Genomic DNA, 20,921 nt, shown 5'->3' with positions numbered 1-20,921 from the left:
GGCGCCAGGCGGGAGGAGCCCTGGGAGAGATGGACAAGCCCAGGTAAGTGAAAGGAGGTGGGGGTCCACGCAGTGAGGAAGCTGAGCCTAGTCTGGGAGAATAACCCCAGCGCCAAACAAAACTGTCCCCAAAGTTTTCCCGGGGCCAGAGGGTGGGGAGGCTGTAGGCCTTGGCAGGGGCCGCCTCCGAAGGTTGACTGCTCTTCCCCTCTCTCTGCAGATGTCACCCCCCTGCGCAAATCCCGCACCCCGCTGGAGACCTTCAAAAAAATGAGGATCCCAATCATCGCAGCAGTGCTGAGCCTGGCAACCATCATCGTGGTGGCCATCCTCAGTAAGTCCCAGCCCCCACCCAGCCTCCAACCTCACCCCAGCAAGGGGTAGCTCCCACCCACCCCTCCCCTGCCCTCACCTCCCAGCGCTGCTCACCCTTCCCCCCACCCCACCCCAGCAGAGTCAAGGGGAGGTGATGTGCATATAGGTTGGAATCCACCCCTGCTTTAAAAGAAGCCTTCCTCTCCGAGTGGAGGGGAGATGAACTCCACCCCCATCTATCCCAGATGGATTCTGTCCCAGATGATTCCTTCTGCCGGGAAAGCACACTTTGCACCAGTTACAAACCCACTCAGGCAATTTGCACAGCAGCCGTGCCCCCAGCCTCCTCCTTCCCGGGTCTGCAGACTGAGAGCTGAATGAATTCTGGCAGCTCTGGGCCTGGAGGAGCAGAGCACGTCTGCTTGAGAGGAGGGGGAGAAGGAAGAGGCTTTAGGGAAGATGCCCAGGAGGGCAGCGCCTTCCCCCGCCTTGAGCTCTGGCTTCACCATGGCTGGAGCCTAAGACCCAGTGTGACCCAGGCAGGCCACTCTGGGGCAAAAGATGAATGAGTCGAGCAAGCCCTGTTTCCCAGAGCCTGTCCCTCTCAACCTCCCCCACACCCCATCCTATGACTGAGCCCTCACCTCCACCCCCCACCATAGCCAAGCAGGCTACTGACCACAGATTTCACCCAGGAAGTAGGGCCAAGAGGACCTGACTAGGACTCAAGACACGTGGGATGGGGATCCCAGTGCTGCTCCTTCTTGGTGCTGTGTGACCTTGAGTAAGTCTCCCAACCTCTCTTAACCTCAGTTGCCTCGCCTGTAAAATATCCTATCTTCATCATAGCAATATCAGAGAACCAATGAGGTAATGTGTGTAAAGTACTTGGATTAAAAACTAGGCTGTGCAAAAGTGGAGGTCATCACACAGTGTGTAGGGCTGAGGCCAAGGCCATGTGTTTGCTCACCAGGCCAGGAGGGCTTTCCAGGAGCCTAGGGCAGCCTCCGCCTCATCGGAGGACACTCAGAGCTCATCTGGTCCAACCCCTCAGTCTCCACTTGGGCACTGAGAGAGAAGAGGGATGTGGCAGTCGAGGGGCCGGGACAATCAGGCCCCCAACTGAGTAGGTCCATTTCCACCTCGTGGCGGTGGAAATACAGATCCAAAACATAAACATCACCCATCCTGAGTGCCCCACTGGGACATGAAATGCAGATAAACCTAAACCCTTTTGACCTTGGCTGGCCCAAGAGTGGTGGTGGGCATCAGCAGATTTGTTGTCCTAAGTCTATTTGACTCAAACTAACAGTAAGATGAGCTTACCTTCTCTGACCAGGTGCCCCGACACAGTGGAGAGAGCAGACGGACCAGGTTCAGAGTGAGCCAGGGCAGGTACTAATACATGACTTAGAGTCGGGCTTTCCTTGTCCCAGACGATCCTGAGTGATTCCAGCCCGGGGCCCCCAGGGTCTGCAGCTAGAAGCAGTAACCTGAACTTCTCTCCTGGGCTGGGCTCCATCAACATTTGGTTTCTGGGGGCTCAGCTGGTGACACTGTATCCTGGCTTCCCCCAGGAGGCAGGACTGACCCTTTCTCACCCTGGCTCCTGACCATGAACCAAACCCTGAAAGTCGAGGAAATATCTGACCTGCTCCTTCTCCCTTATTCTCAAAGCAGGAGCATCAGGACCAAGAAGTCACATTTTAAGCTCCAGGAGGGAAGGCTGCGAGAAGTAGCAAAGAGCTTTGGAGCTAGACAGACTAATTGAAATCCTGGCTCCACCACCTAAGTGCATATGGCTTGGGAAATAAACCCTAACTCTCTAAACTTCCATCTCATTGTTTGTAATGTGAGTTAATGATAGCACCTACCTCCTAAAGTTGTCAGGACTCCGGGTAACAACGCCTGGAAAGCTGTTAGCAGCAATAAGCAGGCCCATCATGACACTTGTTTCCATCACTCTGAGGGCCACTCAAGGGTAATGCTAGGCTCTCCAGGGGAGCTTCAGGACAAAGGAGAGTTCAGTTAGACAGGAGGAGCTGGGAGAGTTTGGAAAAGTATGGAAATATCTGTGTCTTGAGGACTTGAAAACACTAGACTCCTTCCCATCATCCAAGACAAAGAAGGAACAATGGATTCTGAAGGCAGGAGGCAGAAGACAAAACAAACAAAATGTCAACCTCGTAATGGTCTTTCAACCCCAGGTAAAAATACCTTGTCCTAGAACTGTGCTTGATAGCGATGAGACACTTTCACAACCACCAGCCCACCAAGCGTTCATTCTCCACAACCCTGTGAAGCTCAGAAAGGGCAAGGGATTGGTTTAAAGTCACCCAGGAGTTGGCAGAGCCAGGGCTCAGATCTTAGACTCTGGGCCCAGTGCTGACTCCTCTGTCCCCAGAGGCCCTGGGCCAGCACTTGGGGTTGAGAAGCGAGTGGGGGCTATTTCGGAGTTGCTCCTCATACGTGATCTGATAGACTCCTCAGCCCTCTTTAGGGATGGGACAGGTGTTATTCTCTCCATTTTACTGATGAGAAGACTGAGGACACCAGCAATTAGGTGGCAGAAGTGGGCCTGGAACCCACATCTGCCTGTCTCCAGGCCCAGCAGGTTTTCAGGGAAACACAGCCTCTCCTGCCCCTGGGCTGCCTGCCTGACCATCAGCCCTCTCTGCCCTTCCCTGCCCTTGCCTTCCAGTCAAGGTGATTCTGGACAATTACTTCTTCCTCTGTGGGCAGCCCCTCCTCTTCATCCCAAGGGAGCAGGTGTGTGACGGCCACCAGGACTGTGCCTCGGGGGAGGATGAGCAGTACTGCGTCAAGAAACTCCCCAATGGACCTCCAGTGTCAGGTGAGCCCAGGGGAGTGGGCAGAGCAGGAAGTCAGCTCAGCTCCTCTTGGTCCACTGCATAGCACCTGCCACCTGACTAGTCAGCTTCCTTCCCTATTGTAAGAATCTTAAAAACAGGATCATGTCTTATCTACTGGATCCCTGATACTCAACATGTAGCAAACACTCAGTACATTTTGATGAACAATTGTGGACCAGAGGGGACAGGAAGGTGTAACTGAGCCTGCCCTATTCCTGCTGCACCTGGATGCTGAATTGAATGACCTTGGGGAGTTCCCTCTTTTCTCTGACACCTATTATTTCAAGGGGACTACAAAGAGACCATACAGCCACTAGCCAGCTATTAATTCTTCTATTTATTTTGCGTATGTGCTTAGTTGCTCAATCATGTCTGACTCTTTGCAAACCCCGTGGACTGTGGTTCGCCAGGCTCCTCTGTCCATGGGATTCTCTGGGCAAGAATACTGGAGTGGGTTGCCATTTCCTTCTCCAAGGGAATCTTCCCGACCCAGGGATCGATCGAACCCAGGCCTCTTGAATTACAGACAGTTTATTTACCGTCTGAGCCACCAGGGGTGGCTATTCATTATAGAAGTGTTTATTGTAACATGTTATGGAACAAGACTGAGCTAGGTCCTTCAAAGGATGGTTTGAACATAAAAACCCATGTTCTTCCTTGGATTGGGTTAATCCAGCTTGATCCACTTAGTACTTGGGCTCTGCAAAGAAAAGACAGCCCAGGACACGGGTGATGGGGGCTTTTGTAGGGCAAGGCTGAGTGACATCCTGTGTATTTGCTCCTTTTTTTTTAAATCAGAAATCAAATGTCTGTGAGCCTTGCCACCCTACTGCCAAGAGCAATTCTCACTCGCCTACCCCTCTCTGACCTTACATGGAAAAAACAGCAAGGTTCCTCTTTGAGAAATTTTCCCAGACTAGAGAACTTGTGTGAACCACGGGTAGGAAGGCCTTGTAATACAACCATCAAATACATATATGCAAATACATCTAAAAAGTGAAAGTCACTCAGTTGTGTTCGACTCTTTGGAACCCCATGGACTATACAGTCCAGGAAATTCTCCAGGCCAGAATACTGGAGTGGGTAGCCTTTCCCTTCTCCAGGGGATCTTCCCAACCCAGGGATTGAACTCAGGTTTCCCACATTGCAGGCAGATTCTTTACCAGCTGAGCTGAGCCACAGGGGAAGCCCAAAAGTGAAAGGGGAGCTATTAATAATTTTGCCAGGGCAAAAATCAAAATGGGAGATTATTTCCAGGACATCTGGTCACCCTAGGTCCTGTCAGAGCAAGGCTCAATCAGGCAAAGTCAAAAGGAAAAACTCCCCTTGAGGTGGAAATTGTTGGTGTTCTGTGAGGCTCTCCAGTTCCTGGTAGGGTTTGGACAAGCGGTTTGGGCTGGTCACATGATGCATTCTGTGGGAGATGAGCCAGATGAGCCCCTGCCCTGAGCTGACCCGGGTTCCTTCCTTCCCAGTCCGCCTCTCCAGGGACCGATCCACCTTGCAGGTGCTGGACCCTGCCACGAAGAACTGGGCCTCCGCTTGTTTTGACAACTTCACAGAAGCTCTGGCCAAGACCGCCTGTCGGCAGATGGGCTATGACAGGTACCCAGCCCAAGGTCCAGTGGCTGTCACCTCACCCCATGACCTCTCTCCCTCTCTTTCTTCCTTCCTCTTTCCCCCTTTCCCTCTTTCCTTCCTCCTTCCTCTCTCTTTCCTAAAAATTGTAGGTATTGGAGTCAGACAACTGCTTTTGAAACACTCCCTTACAAGCAGCATGAAGTTAAATCTTGTAAGCCTCAGTTTGTTCAAGAGTTAATGGAGAGCTGTGTGTGTGTGTGGGGGGGGGGTCTTCCCTGGTGGTCCAGTGGCTAAGACTCTGCGCTCCCAATGCAGAGGCCCAGGTTTGATCTCTGGTGGGTGAACTAGGTCCTGCATGCCATAATGAAGACTGAAAGTCCTGCTTGCCACAGCTAAGAGCTGGCTGTTGTTGTTTAGTCGCTCAGTCATGTCCGACCCTTTTGTGACCCCCATGGATAGCCCACCAGGCTCCTTTGTCCATGGGATTTCCTAGGCAAGAATACTGGAGTGGGTTGCCATTTCCTCCTCCAGGGGATATTCCCAACTCAAGGATTGAACCCATGTCTCCTGCATTGGCAGGCAGATTCTTTTACCACTGAGCCACCTGGGAAGCCTACAGTCAAATTAATTAATTAATTTTTAAAAAGAATTAATGGGAGAAGCAATGCCAACCTCATAGGATGGTTATGAGGGGCCAGAGAGAGAATATCTGCCCCACTCCTCCCCCACCTTCAGCCGCATCCCCACCCCCCACACAGTTCAGGCTCCTTTATAATCCCCTCCTTTCCTTTACTTCTCAACCCTCACTTCTTGATTTGGCAAGATGCCGTCCCTGCCCCAGAATACAAAAAATCCTCTTTATTTATTCAAAGTCCTATTGGTTAAAATTTAGTTTAAATGAACCTGATTTCACTGGGTTTTCATCAGCAATCTCAGCTCTCTCCGCAAATTTCAAAAGCAGTTTTAAATCTTCAGTGGGTGAAAAAGCATACAGTTATAAGAAGGGTAATTAGCACTGCATATTTATATTCATTTGATCTTGGCAAAAACCACAAAGGTAGTTATTATTCTATCTGTTCTATGGTAGGTTCAAAGAAGGTGAATAAGTTGATCAAATAGTAGCTGGGAGCAAGAGGGCTGGAAGGTGTGCCCAAGACCCCCTAAAATTCCTGGGTATCTGAAGCATATCTGTTTCTAGGTTGGGTAATTCTCTGTTCTGTGGAGGTTTCGCCTATAAAGGGAGGGGAGGGGAGACAGTTGATCACTCAGAGCCTAACTGGAGAGATAGAAAAGGACCCATGCATTCAGCTGCACAGGGAATAATCTCTTCCTGGCAGGCCCCAAATTTTAGGATTCTAAGAAATGGACCCAGAGACTAGGTGGAAACAATACATCCTAGGCAGACATCGTCCATCAGTCAATCACAGAACCCTCTTCCATGAAACCCTAGAGCAGTCTCAAGCTCATTTTTCAATAAGTACTCTAGACAGCCATCGCAGATCCATCAGAACTATTTGCGCCTTCTGCCCTCTGGTTGTCAGGTTACTCCTGCTCTCTGCCCTCCACGATGTGCAACTTCCAGGACCCTCCGGAGAGGACACCCTGCACCCTTCATTTCCAAGGAGGGCTAGGAAGGCAAGCCCTGCCCCTGCATCAACCCTCCCCCAGCAGCACCCCCAGCCTGGCCTCCTGGCTGCAGCCCCTCCCCCTTCCAACTGCAGTCCAGCCAACTGCAGTGTCAGCTGTACTAGCAGAGCAGGCTGCAGCTTGATTATGAAATCAGGGTGTCTCCAGGGGTTCTTAAGGTAAAAGGCTCCTAGATTCTCTGTCCTTCTAAGCTCTTTAAGGCAACAAGCCATGTCGCTCTTGGGCTCTGCAAGATCAAAGCTGATCAGAATTATTCATCATGATGTAACTGGTGAACAGAGGCTAGTTCTCTTGGAAATGTCCACTTCCACCATGATCCCTCTTTCTGTATCTCAGATTTCCCTGGCTAGGAGGGCCTTCTTGTCCCAGGACCACAAAACTCTAGATGGCTCAAGATGGGAAGGACTCTGGAGATCATCTGGTCCACCCATCATTTATAGAGGGGAAAACTGAGGCTTAGAGAGACCCAGAGAGAAAATGCGACCTGCCAAGGGTCACACATCAAGCTAGTGTCAGAGCCAGAACAAAGGCCTCAGGCTTGAGGGCTCTCAGCACAAAACCCAGCACTGCTAGACTCCAGCCTTTCAGGTGCCATGGCTGGGTCATCCAGGCAGTGCCAGATTCCTAGGTAGACATGTGAGAATGTGCCAGTCAGCCAGTGTTTTAGGGTGATCCAAACCTGCATACAGAGCTGATGCTAGCATGACTGGTATAAAGGATGGGGAGGAACAGGAGAGATGGAAAAGAGGTACATTCAGTACAGTAACAATCAAAAAGATGAGATTAATCAGGGAAGACTTCCTGGAGGAGGGAAGACTTATACTCAAGGTTTGAAAGAAGACAAACATGGATTTGTGGAGAGAAAGAGGGATAGCAGTCCAAATGAGAGAGATGTTTGTCTGAGTGCATGTGAAGCCTGATCTTGCCCTGTCCTACCTCCAAAGGGACCATAAATGTACCCCACTACCAAGTTCAGACCAGATGCCTTGTTTGGAAAACCAAAATGTCCACATCTAGTTCCTTCTAAGGTAGGGATGGGTGCTAACTTGTTTTCTTTGCCTCCCTGTTCCCCTCACTTTGAACCAGGAGAAACAGCTGGGACATTTGGAATCAGGACAGAGCTGGGAGTTACAAAGGGGCATCCATAACATTTCTTCAGAGCTCTGGGCTCAGAACCAGTCTTCCCTGCCCAAGAAAGCAAGTCCACGTCAGCACTGTGCTCAGGGCTGAATCCTGGATGTCAAGAAACATCCCTTGTCATCTAGCAAAGCAGGCACTACCCTCCCTGACCAAGGCCACCTCCACTCCCCTACCACACCCCACCCAGCATCCTCGGCTGACCCCTCTCCTGAGAGTGGGGGCTACTCCCACCATCTTGGTCTGAGCTCCTGCTCCAGCTCACGTCTCTCACTCTCTCCCTTTCCCTCCCAACACGAGCAGCAAACCCACCTTCAAGGCTGTGGACGTTGGCCCAGCCCAAGATCTGGACATTGTCAAAATCACAGAGAACCTGCAGGAGCTTCAGGTGCAAAACTCAAGTGGGTAAGTGAGAGGACGCCTCTGGCCCACAAATATCACCCATGCTTGCTGCTGTCAGGGCTGCAGCCAGCCCGCCCTGAATGGATGCAGCAAGGGGAACATAAGCCAGACAACAAGAAGAACTCCTGGCCAGGCAGACTGTCCAATATCAAAAGCCAGAGCATCACATTTCTGAGCGGTTTTCTGTGTTGACTCTTTGGCTTAATACAAGGGGCAGCTGGACAAAGTGTGCTGTCCACACACTGGCAGCCTTTCATCAGTCAGATAAGAAAACCAAATTGGTTTCCTATGGCCTTATGCCGCTTTGAGCCCCAGAGGCAAGATTCCAAAGGCCACTTTGTCCTTCTGCCACTCACCCAGGCCAGAGTAGGCCCTCCCCTGCATTTCTAACTCTCCAGAGGAGCTGCTGTATGGCCACTGTCAACGTCTGTTCTCATGCCCACCACCATGCCAGAGCCCGGCATCTACAGGAACACTGTCACCCCACGGAGAGAATGATGTCTCCTTAGCATCAGGGAGATTGCTGAGAGCTGCTTTTTCATCAAAGAGTAAATCTTGAAAAGGAGAGGACTAGGAGCAGAATGATTGTTTGCCTGGAGTTTCACTAAAATCCCATTCCTCTTCTGTTTGAGCCCGCGGTGCCACAGACGCTGGTCCAACCTCTGCTCTCTTTCATCTCAGGCTGCCAAGAGCCCCAGGGTGGGCTGTGACTCAGGCAGGGCCCAGCATATAGCAGATGCTTATCAGCAGGGGTGTGAAATCCAATTGCATTCAATTGCACGGAGTTGGGTGGAAGTACGGTGTCTATATGGGGCTTCCCTGGTGGCTCATCTGGTGAAGAATCTGCCTGCAATGCAGGAGACCCTGGTGAGATTCCTGGGTCAGGAAAATCCCCTGGAGAAGGGATAGGCTCCCCACTCCAGTATCCTTGGGCTTCTCTGGTGGCTCAGACGGTAAAGAATCCACCTGCAATGCAGGAGACTTGTGTTCAATCCCTGGGTCGGGAAGATCCCCTGGAGGAGGACAAGGCAACCCACCCCAGTGTTCTTGCCTGGAGAATCCCATGGACAGAGGAGACTGGAGGGCTATAGACCATGGGGTCACAAAGAGTCAGACATGATTGAATAACCAAGGGCAGCACAGCACAGTGTCTGTACAGCCCCCACCAGGCAAGGCTTCATATTTCCCGGGTGCTGGGAGGGGACTGGAATCAACAGTGCCAGGAGACCCGAGTCCCTGCCTCCCAGCCAAGAGATAAGCAAAAACCACAGGATGCCTATGTCTCCTTTCCAGCCCCTGTCTCTCAGGCTCCCTGGTTTCCCTGCAGTGCCATGGTGAGTACACTCCATCTCTGAGGGTTTGGGTCCTGAGCCAGCAATATGCAGGAAAGAAGACCTTCATCCTCATTCTTAAATCACTCAGACTCCAAGTGTCACTCTATTCTGTCCAGACGTTACTACTTGGACCTTGGGCTTGTAGGTGAACACTCCTTCAAGTAGTTGATGTTAAGAACTCCCTCCCTGCCATATGACCCAGCAATCCCACTCCTGGGCATACACACCGAGGAAACTAGATCCGAAAGAGACACGTGCACCCCAATGTTCATCACAGCACTGTTTATAATAGCCAGGAGATGGAGGCAACCTAGATGCCCATCAGCAGACGAATGGATAAGGAGGCTGTGGTACATATACACAATGGAATATTACTCAGCCATTAAAAGAATTCATTTGAATCAGTTCTAATGAGATGGATGAAACTGGAGCCCATTATATAGAGTGAAGTAAGCCAGAAAGATAAAGACCAATACAGTATACTAACGCATATATATGGAACTTAGAAAGATGGTAACGATAACCCTATATGCAAAACAGAAAAAGAGACACAGATGTACAGAACAGACTTTTAGACTCTGTGGGAGAAGGCGAGGGTGGGATGTTCTGAGAGAACAGCATTGAAACAAGTATACTATCAAGGGTGAAACAGACCACCAGCCCAGGTTGGATGCATAAGACAAGTGCTCAGGGCTGGTGCACTGGGAAGACCCAGAGGGATGGGATGGGAAGGGAGGTGGGAGCGGGATGGGGAACACATGTAAATCCATGGCTGATTCATGTCAATGTATGGCAAAAACCACTATAATATTGTAAAGTAATTAGCCTCCAACTAATAAAAATAAATGAAAAAATAAAATAAAAATAACACAAATAGTAAAAAATAAATAAATAAATAAAATAAAGAACTCCCTCCCACTGTCCACCCATATCTCCACAATTGCTGTGGGCAGAGATCCAAGAGAGAGTAGGAAAACCAGAATGGGCAAGACCAAGCCTCTACCTGCTCCCACCCCTGGCCAGGGCCCACGTAATCTTATCTGCTTATTCCGTTTAGCAAAGAGTCATGAAACGGTTAAGATGCGTCATCACTGTCGGATGCTAGCTGGAAGTAGAAGATGCCAGACAAGCAAGAAAATTGGCCTCTGTCTTAGGAGCTAATGACTGAGCAAAGAGAGAGGTGTAAGGCCACATGCAGGAGTCCCGACCTCCCCACTGAGCAGCAGTCCCGATTAACATGCTCCAGAGAGAGCCGCATGGGGCTGGGGGAGTAAGTGGGGCGGCGGGGGGTGGGGGGGTCGTCAGGAGACCTGGGCAACACCCGTCCCACTGGCTTCCAATGTGACCTTGGGTAATTCACTTGATCTCTCTGAAGTTCATCTTTAGTCCAACTGCCCAACAGGATCCTGGGACACTCCCTAGTTCTGAGAGGAGTTCAGAAGGAAAAACAAGCGCTGAGGTCCCACTCATCCCACCAGCCTCATGGGAGAACCAAATTGAGCCTGACAGATGGCAAAAGAAACTGGATCACCTGAGAGGAGGAAGGTCATCCTCGCTGTCTTTGCAGTTTAGCAGTGTGTATGCATGGAACATGGACTGGTTCCAAATTGGGAAAGGAGTTCGTCAAGGCTGTATATTGTCACCCTGCTTATTTAACTTATATGCAGTGTACATCATGAGAAATGCTGGGCTGGATGAAGCACAAGCTGGAATCAAGATTGCCTGGAGAAATATCAATAACCTCAGATATGCAGATGACACCATCCTTATGGCAGAAAGTGAAGAAGAACTAAAGAGCCTCTTGATGAAAGTGAAAGAGGAGAGTGAAAAAGCTGGCTTAAAACTCAACCTTCAAAAAACCAAAATCATGCATTCAGTCCTATCACTTCATGGCAAATAGATGGGGAAATAATGGAAACTGTGATAGACTTTATTTTCTTGGGTTCCAAAATCACTCCAGATGGTGACTGCAGCCATGCAATTGGAAGATTCTTGCTCCTTAGAAGAAAAGTTATGACAAACCTAGACAGCATATTAAAAAGCAGGGACATTACTTTTTTTTTCTTTTTGGCTCTTCAATCTGATTATTTTTCTTTTTTTAAATTAATTAATTAATTTTAGTTTACAACATTGTATTGGTTTTGCCATACATTGACTTGAATCCGCCATGGCTGTACCTGTGTTCCCCATCCTGAACCCCCCTCCCACCTCCCTCCCCATCCGATCCCTCTGGGTCATCCCAGTGCACCAGCCCCAAGCATCCTGTATCATGCATTGAACCTGGACTGACGATTCGTTTCACATATGAAACAATAATTTACATGTTTCAATGCCATTCTCCCATATCATCCAGCCCTCAACTTCTCCCACAGAGTCCAAAAGATTGTTCTATATATCTGTGTCTCTTTTTCTGTCTTGCATACAGGGTCATCGTTACCATCTTTCTAAATTCCATATATATGCATTAGTATACTCTATTGGTGTTTTTCTTTCTGACTTACTTCACTCTGTATAATGGGCTCCAGTTTCATCCACCTCATTAAAACTGATTCAAATGTATTCTTTTTAATGGCTGAGTAATATTCCATTGTGTATATGTACCACAGTTTTCTTATCCATTTGTCTGCTGATGGACATCTAGGTTGCTTCCATGTCCTGGCTATTATAAACAGTGCTGAGATGAACATTGGGGTACACGTGTCTCCTTCAGTTCTGGTTTCCTTGGTATGCATGCCCAGCAGCGGGATTGCTGGGTCATATGGCATTTCTATTTCCAGTTTTTTAAGGAATCTCCACACTGTTCTCCATAGTGGCTGTACTAGTTTGCATTCCCACCCACAGTCTAAGAGGGTTCCCTTTTCTCCACACCCTCTCCAGCATTTATTGCTTGTAGCCTTTTGGATAGCAGCCATTCTGACTGGCATGTAATGGTACCTCATTGTGGCTTTGATTTGCATTTATCTGATAATGAGTGATGTTGAGCATTTTTTCACGTGTTTGTTAGCCATCTGTATGTCTTCTTTGGAGAAATGTCTGTTTAGTTCTTTGGCCCACTTTTTGATTGGGTCTATTTTTCTGGAATTGAACTGCAGGAGTTGCTTGCATATTTTTGAGATTAATTCTTTGTCCGTAAAAGCAGAGAAATTACTTTGCCAACAAAGGTCCATCTAGTCAAAGCTATGGTTTTTCCAGTAGTCATGTATGGATTTGAGAGTTGGAAAGCTGAGTGCCAAAGAATTGATGCTTTTGAACTGTGTTGTTGGAGAAGACTCTTGAGAGTCTTGAGGGCTGCAAGGAGATCCAACAAGTCTATCCTAAATGAAATCAGTCCTGAATATTCATTGGAAGGACTGATGCTGAAGCTGGAACTCCAGTACTTTAGCCACCTGATGCGAAGAACTGACTCATTGGAAAAGACCCTGATGCTGGGAAAAACTAAAGACAGGAGGAGAAGGGGACGACAGAGGATGAGATGGTGGGATGGCATCACCGACTCAATGGACATGAGTCTGAGTAAGCTCCAGGAGTTGGTGATGGACAGCGAAGCCTGGCGTGCTGCAGTCCACGGGGTAAAATCGGACATGACTGAGCAACTGAACTGACTGATGCATCCCTGTTGGATGTTAAGACTTTTACCCATTATCATGTGATCCCAAGATACCGATGGGGTCTGAGCTCCTGATGTGCTGAGCTAAGCAGCACTGGAGTCAGAAAGAGGCTTAAGCCACAGATCCTCCCTAGAGGAGGCTTCAGTCTCGTTGAGAAGACTGAACTACGACAACAAGGAAAGCTGGCCAACATCCAGGCAGGCTGCGAAAATGCCAGGAGAGGAAAATCCCCAGGGGTCAGGCAACCTGGAGAAAATGCTCAGGCTAAACATCTCAGAAGGAACTGTAGGCTCTAGGGGGGCAGGGACCAGTCTGTCACTTTGTCTTGGCCAGTGCCCTCTTCCCAGCGGAATGAACAGTGATTTAGATAAACATGAGAGGAGACGGCATCTCAGGGACAGGGACTTCCTGGAGCAAAAACAGAAAGACTTTTCAGGGAGCTACCAGAAGATCGATTTGGCTAGACAGCAATTTTACATCAGGAGGCTGCCAGGAGCGGGAGTTTAAACTCTTCCCCTACAGACGGAGAGGGATGCTAAGGAGCTTTGAGTGGGGGAGTGAGGGATGTGTAGAAAGCAGTGTTTGGAATTAGAAAGTGTTTCACAAGCCCCTTCCAGGCACAAACCCAGAGAGGGTGGTGGCCTTTCCCCCTTAGAACCGTCACTGTGGCAGTGACTGCCAGAAGGATTGGGGAGGCTGGAAACAGGACAGAGAGGTGTAACCAGAGAGTTTTTACAAGAGTTCGCAAGTCAGACGTGAGAGCCAGGAGAGTGGGATGTGAAAGAAGGAACAGGATGTCAAATTGAGACTCTCTGAGCAGGGGGAAGGGACTTGGAGAAAGGTGAGTTCAGGATGGGAAGATCCATTTCTGGAACTTTCTTCCCACTCTCCAATCCCAAAACAGCCTGTGGGCGTCTGTTCACTGTTACTCAGTGGGAGCAGCTGGGGACACTCCCCGGGGCAGGACTTTCATAATTCTGCATCCATATTTAATTTCAAGGTCATGAATTCCTGCAGAATGGACACACCTATATTCACAGTATAAACTCCATCTGAAGCTAAAAAAAGGAGATGGAGATTGGGGGAAAGTCTGGGACACTCAGCATCTCCTGATGACTAATTCAAAATTGGCCTGGTCATCTACCCGTCACCCCTGTTCCTAGTCCAAGGACCCTGCTCAGGATAGGCTGGGGGCTCTAAGGGGGACAACCCCAGTCCCCGAGAGCCTAACTCTTTCTTTCTTCCTCCTTCCCTCTGAGTGCAGCCTGCGGACAGAGCGTGAAGGCCCCTCGGGTGGTGGGTGGGAAGGAGGCCTCTGTGGATTCTTGGCCTTGGCAGGTCAGCATCCAGTACAACAAACAACACATCTGTGGAGGGAGCATCCTAGACCCACACTGGATCCTCACAGCTGCCCACTGCTTCTGGTAAGGTGCATGTGGGGAGCCCCTGGGGTCAGAGACACGGAGGAACCTGAGCGCCTGGGTCCCCTGTCTCCAATTTTTTGTCTGATGCCCTCCACTCCCTCCATTCACCCTAAAGACCATGTACCAGGATGTGGCTACCCAATGAGACACTGGCCGTGACATCCTTTGTTAGGCTTTGGGGGTCTTAGCCGAGGGTGCCGGTCACCAGGCCTGACTAAGAAGTCAGAAGTCCCCCCCCTTTCGGGGGGAAGCCATCAAATACCCAGTGTCCTCACTCTCCCTTACATCACTCACTGCACAAAAGCACTTCCCATCTGCCTCTGAGGACTCCAAGGGAGTCTTGAGAACTCTCTCCCTTTCTGCCAGTCTTTCAAGAAGTGGTTCCAAATCCCGGGTCCATGCCACTCTTTCACTATATCCAGAAGTTAAGAAAAAAAGTTTTCTGTTACCAGCCTGCAGAGAGAGGCCTGACATATGTCTGGAAAAGGACCATTCCAGGTCCTCTTCACCTTCATTCATTCATCTGTTCATTTATTCACCATCTATGAGTACCTACTAGGTACCTTCATGCTGTAGATGCCATCACTGCCTCAGAGGAGCACACAATGTAAGCCAGTGATTTTTAACCTTTTTGGAGAATCTGATAAAAGCTATAAATCTTTCCCCTGCACACTCAGCTGTGTCTGGTATCAAGAAAAAGACGAATACACTAAGTCCCCTACATAGGAATGTGTTCCATTCCAAGAATACACTTGTAAGTCCAGTTTGTTCATTAACTTCAACTAAGTTAGCCTGAGGTACCCAACTTTTACAAATAATGCCAGACACATTGACTAATTTACGTGATTAGACATGCAAACACACATTCCCATCTTGGAAAGTCTGCAACTTGAAGGTTCATATGTGGGAGACTTAGTATACAATGGAACTGACCACAATGCAAGTACCACACGAGTAACAAGGCCAGTAAAATGCACTAGAGGACAGAGTATCAGGACCCAGAGCTCAAGCACTGGGCATAGCCCATTCCCCAGCCCTCCAGTTAAAAGTTTCTTCTGGCAGGTTTCACCAGGGAAAAGAATCAAATCCCCCTTTAGAATCTGACCTGCAGTAGGTGATTCCTCAGATGGTCTCTTCTCCAGCACCCCTGCCCTCACCATCATCACCCTCCAAGGCAGGGACATACAGCACCCCACTCCCCAGGGCCCCGGAGACCCAGCCTTTGGCAAAGCCTCCTTATGCTTGGCTCAGACCTGAACTGCACTGTCTCTGCCCCCAGGAAGCACCTCGATGTGCCCAACTGGAAGGTGAGGGCTGGCTCAGACAGACTGGGCAGCTTCCCATCCCTGCCTGTGGCCAAGATCTTCATCCTTGAGCCTAACACCACGCACCCCAGAGAGCACGACATTGCCCTCGTGAAGCTGCAGCTCCCGCTCACATACTCTGGTGAGAGCCGACACCTGGGGACAGAACTCCCATTCTGCCACTAGCTCTTTCCCTAAGTGGCCTTGGGCACATCACTACTCCTCTCAAGACCTCAGTTGGCCCATTGTTTCCGGCAAGTATATCAGCCTATTGTCACGAAAGCCATGAGGCCTCCTCCAGCTCTCGCTGACACCCTACCCCTGCCAGATTCTTCTGAGATCTGTTTTCTCTACATAGAGCACCCCCAGTGAGAATCACAGATTCATCCAATCTTGGAGTTGCAAGGGACCTAAAAGATCTCCTGGCCCATCCTCCACCCCAACCAATGCAAAAGCCTGTACACTCTCCCTGCCAAAGGGTCATGGGGCCCATTTGCTCTCCTCCAGGGACAGCAACTCATTACTGTTAAGACAGCCCGTTAGCATCTTTGACCAGCTCTGTTCAATGACTCAAGCTTACACTGGGTCGTATTTAGATCAGCATCTCCAATGGTTGGTTCCATAGAACACGGGTCCCTTGGGTACAAGAGGGTTCCTTTCTCAAATAAGTTTGGAAAATATTTTTATACCATAGCTCTTTTCCTGGAACACATTAGTATATTAATGACATGAGAGGTTTGTTTTTTTTTTTTTTTTAACAATTTGTTTTGTTGTGTTTAGCTCACATTTTCTGTCTTTATTTACTTTTGGCTGTGCTGGGTCTTCATTGCTGCATAGGCTTTTCTCCAGTTGCGGCGAGCAGGGGCTCTCCTTCCTTGCGGCGCTCGGGCTTCTCACTGCTGTGGCTTCTCCTGTTGCAGAGCAAGGGCTCTAGGCACACGGGCTTCAGTAGTTGCAGCACATGGGCTCAGTAGTTGCGTCTCATGGACTTAGTTGCTCTGTGGCATGTGGAATCTTCCCGGACCAGGGACCAAACTCATGTCTCCTGCATTGGCAGGTGAACTCTCATTCACTACACCACCAGGGAAATCCAACACATTTTCTAAACTTATTTGACCACAGAATCTTTTTTCTTTCCATGCCACTTCTATTAACATCCCATGGAACGTGTGCTATGGAAACCCTGGTGTTAACCCTTACAGAGGGTTTAGCTGCCGGGCTCTCCTGAACTTTGGGTCCCCTCTTCCTCTCTGCTCCTGGCAGGCACAATCAGGCCCATCTGCCTGCCCTTCTCTGACGAGGAGCTCACTCCAGGCACCCCACTCTGGGTCATCGGATGGGGCTTTACAGAAGAGAACGGAGGTAAGTGCCAGGCTCAAGATCACAGGACTAAGTGAGCAGCTCCCAAAAGTGATGGGAAGGAGGACCATCCTTTAGAGAAACCCATCCTGGAGGCCCAAGCACCAAGGTACCAGGAAACCCAGAGAATTGTCCTGGGCTGGGGTTTGAAGGCAAGAATGGGAATGCGAGTGTGTTTTCAACCCCCAGGGAAGATGTCTGACATACTGCAGCAGGGATCCGTCCAGGTCATCAACAGCACGCGGTGCAATGCCGAGGATGCGTACCAGGGGGAGGTCACCAAGACGATGATGTGTGCAGGCCTCCCGGAGGGTGGCGTGGACACCTGCCAGGTGCGGCCTCCAAGGATCGTGAGGGAATTAGAGATGAGGAAGTCTGCTCTGAAGAGATGAAAAAGTTCAGAGGATGAATGCCCACATGAAGCCTTGCATATTGTGGGCACTCACTGTGTGATGAAGGGAGGAAGGGAGAGAGGGAGAAAGATATGAGGATGGATGGATGCATGGATAGACAGATAGATAGAAGCAGAGAGATTTCAAATGTATATTTTATATACAAAGATGATGTTTCCCTCCCCACCTGCTCTTACTTCCCAGAAACCCAGAGACTTTAAAAGTTTACTCATTTAAAAGAGTATGAGCCCCTAGCAGGCAGGAACCCCAAGTCTATTTTCTCTACAACTGTCCTCAAGCTGCTGAACTACACTAGAGAAAACCCATCTCATGCTGGATGAGCCCCAGTGCACTGACCCCTCTCCCCATCCTACTGGCCAGTCCGTGAATATATTCTCACATTCCCCCCCAGAGGATCTTCTGAACTATTTTCGTTAAAACCCCAAACCCTTGTCCCACCCCCATTCTCAGTCATTAAATTCCTTCACTCAAGAGACACTCTTAGTCATCTCTTGATGACTTGATGCCAGATAGATGCTAAACTTTGAGGCCAGTGTCTTCCCCCAGGAGTTCACAGTAATGGGGGTGGGGGTGAATAACTCCACAGGCAGTTCAGCTATAGAGTTACTGGGTTCTGAGAGATGAAGCCCCAGAGGCTACAAGAGCTGGTAAGAAGGACACCCAAATAAGTGTACTTTTCACTATCTGACAATTTTTATACAAGAAAATGTCATTTTGTAGTTTGCGTGTTCTCTCTCTCTCTCTCTCCATCTGATTCCAAGCTCCCTTAGGGCAAGGATCTTTTCTCTTTTCATTAATTGATCCCAGTTGTCTAGAACAGTGACTGGCATGAAATAAGCCCTCCTGTAATGGTTCAATAAACCTGGGAACTACTAGGTTAGATGAGCTTCCCAGGTGGCTCAGTTGGTAAAGAATCCGCCAGAAATGCAGGAAGTACAGGTTCTATGCCTGGATCGGGAAGATCCTCTGGAGAAGGAAATGGCCACCGACTCCAGTATTCTCGCTTGGAGAATCCCACGGACAGAGAAGCCTGGCGGGCTGCAGTCCATACGGTGACACAGATCCGGACATGACTGAAGTGACTTAGCACTAACTAGGTTAGGCCAAGATAACCAGGCTTCCTTACTGCAGGACCCCTTAGAGCTCTCACTGTTCTAGTGTGAGTTGTAGATCTCCAAGAAAGGGCTAACAGCACACCCACAACTCGCTCGACCGCAGACAGAACCCTTTCGCCCCCAAAGGGAAGGGCATTCCAGGCTGCAGGAACGGCATGAGCAGGGGCAGTGAAAGTGGAACAGCAGAGGGCGCCGGAGAGCAGGACCAGATGGGCCAGTGCAGCGAGGGGAGGATGGGGACCCCACCTCTCCACCGCAGCCCTGCCCGCCCTCCCCAGCAGCCTCTGCTCTGGCCTCTCACAGGGTGACAGTGGGGGCCCTCTGATGTACCACTCTGACCGGTGGCAAGTGGTGGGCATCGTGAGCTGGGGCCATGGCTGTGGGGGGCCTACTACCCCAGGAGTTTACACCAAGGTCACAGCCTATCTCAACTGGATCTACAGTGTCCGGAAGGTAAGCGTGTTTGCCCTCTCTATTGAACCCTCCCTTCCTCTCCTCTGTGGGTTCCAAACCACCCTTAGTGACTTAACGACTCTGAGATACCCCTTTAAATCCCCAGTAGTCTTCATTCCCAGCTAGTGACAACCTGGAATTCCACCATTAAGGGCTGAAATTCCTTAAATCAGAGACTCCCATTAAATGCAAATACCTTACAGTATGGAACACACCCAGCTTTACCATTCTCTCGTTTTCTGATCAAATGCAGCTATCAGACACTTTCCAGAGACCAGATTCTGATAAGAAGGAAATATTACTCAGTCATAAAAAGGGATGAATTTGAGTCAGTTAGTGAGGTGGATGAACCTAGAGCCTTTTATACAGAATGAAGTCAATCAGAAGGAGAAAAACAAATATCAGATATTAATGCATATGTATGGAATCTAGAAAAAAAATAGTACTGATGAACCTATTTACAGAGAAGAAATGGAGACATAGACATAGAGAACAGACTTGTGGACACATTTGGAGAAGGAGAGGGTAGGACAAATTGAGAAAGTAGCATTGACATATATATACTATCATGTGTAAAATAGATAATTGGCAGGAAGCTGCTATATAACACAGGGAGCTCAGTCTGGTGCTGTGTGATGACCTAGGGGGTGGAAAGGGTGGAGGGAGGGAGGCTTTAGAGGGAGGGGATATATATAATTACGACTGATTGACATTAATGTGCAGCAGAGACCGCCATGATGCTATAAAGCAATTATCCTCCAGTTAAAAAAAAAAAAGGAGGATGGAAAGGCTTATGAGACTTCCTGACCTCTAGAGAGTAGAGAGAGGAGCAAAGAGCTTCAGAAAAGGAAGATTAATTTTGCATGCCACCATTTTGTCCAATTTCAAATTACCTAGTTTATTTGTTGGTCTCTTTTATTCTAGTCTGATCCATGATGCTCCTGCCCCCTGCAGTGCTGGAAACTGTTTCCCCCTATCCTGCCCACATGGGAATCCCCCAGAAGTCAGACACAGACCAAGAGCCCCCCTTGGGCACACCTCTCTGCCCACACTCTCAGCATTTCTAGGTGCAGCAAAGGACCTGCAATCCTGTAAGCCATCCCGCAGCTCACAGGCACCCAGGAAGTCATCAGCTCCAGTTCAGCTGCCCATGATGCTCTCAGCATCCCAAGGAGGGAGAGATACAAGCCAGCCTCCAAGGCTGAGGTCTCAGAAGGCATTGCTAAGCTGAGAACTTTCTACTCTATTGAATGGAAACAGATGCTCTTCTAAGAGCCCAGATCACCAAGGGCTGGAGTGGAGGGAGGAAAGGGGCTGAGCCAGCCCTCTGCCTCCCCAGCCATCCCCAAGCCCACCTGAAAAAAAACTGTTTATAATGGAAAATGTGCTGTCCAGCTCTTGGCTCAAGTACCATTTCTTACTGTTGTTTTTATTGTGGCCACTGTTTATTAACCTGGTGTGTGAAGTCTTTGACATAGGCTGATGGGGCTGCTTGAAAAGGGTTGAGCTAAAGACTACCAAACTATGATCTTTGTTCCTTGGCCTGGGTAGGAAAAGATCTATGGGAAATGATTGATTCTCAAAGTAGAAGAAAAGGAGACATGGGTACCAGAGCTGATGGGTGGCGGCACCCCACCTAGGGGGCAACAGTGAACAGCCAACCAGGGAAGCCAGGGGTCATTAAGTGTGCTTTCTACACAGGGGACTTGTCCCACTGCCTTCCTCCCCTTCCTCTCTGCCCTGATATCAGCCACAAGCAGAGAAAGAGGATTTGGGCTTTCAAGGCTGACTTTGAATCACGGCTCTCCAAGAGGCTGGGAAAAGGTATTGCAACTCTAGGTCCTAACATCTACCTGAAGAACTCTAGGTGTGATTTTTAACCATTCTTTTTTTTCTTTTTTTTTTTTAGCCACGTGGCATGTGGGATCTTAGTTCCCCACCAGGATCAAACCCACA

The 20,921-nt window shown here is 49.3% G+C and overlaps 1 protein-coding gene across 1 annotated transcript; it reads left to right on the top strand.

Moving 5' to 3' along the window:
• Window positions 1-220: 220 nt before the first annotated feature.
• Window positions 221-20,438, top strand: TMPRSS4 (transmembrane serine protease 4). The gene is given in 12 exon segments (XM_070473521.1): window positions 221-262; window positions 265-334; window positions 3,017-3,169; window positions 4,664-4,793; window positions 7,854-7,958; window positions 9,249-9,289; window positions 14,162-14,321; window positions 15,601-15,767; window positions 16,889-16,987; window positions 17,174-17,316; window positions 18,816-18,965; window positions 19,890-20,438. Coding segments are annotated over 12 exon segments (1,272 nt in total). The 3' UTR covers window positions 19,902-20,438.
• The last annotated feature ends 483 nt before the right edge of the window (window positions 20,439-20,921 follow it).

Source organism: Odocoileus virginianus, chromosome 10 (genome assembly GCF_023699985.2).
Source record: "Odocoileus virginianus isolate 20LAN1187 ecotype Illinois chromosome 10, Ovbor_1.2, whole genome shotgun sequence".
In the NCBI taxonomy this organism is placed as follows: Eukaryota; Metazoa; Chordata; class Mammalia; order Artiodactyla; family Cervidae; genus Odocoileus; species Odocoileus virginianus.
This window is presented reverse-complemented; position numbering and strand designations above follow the sequence as displayed.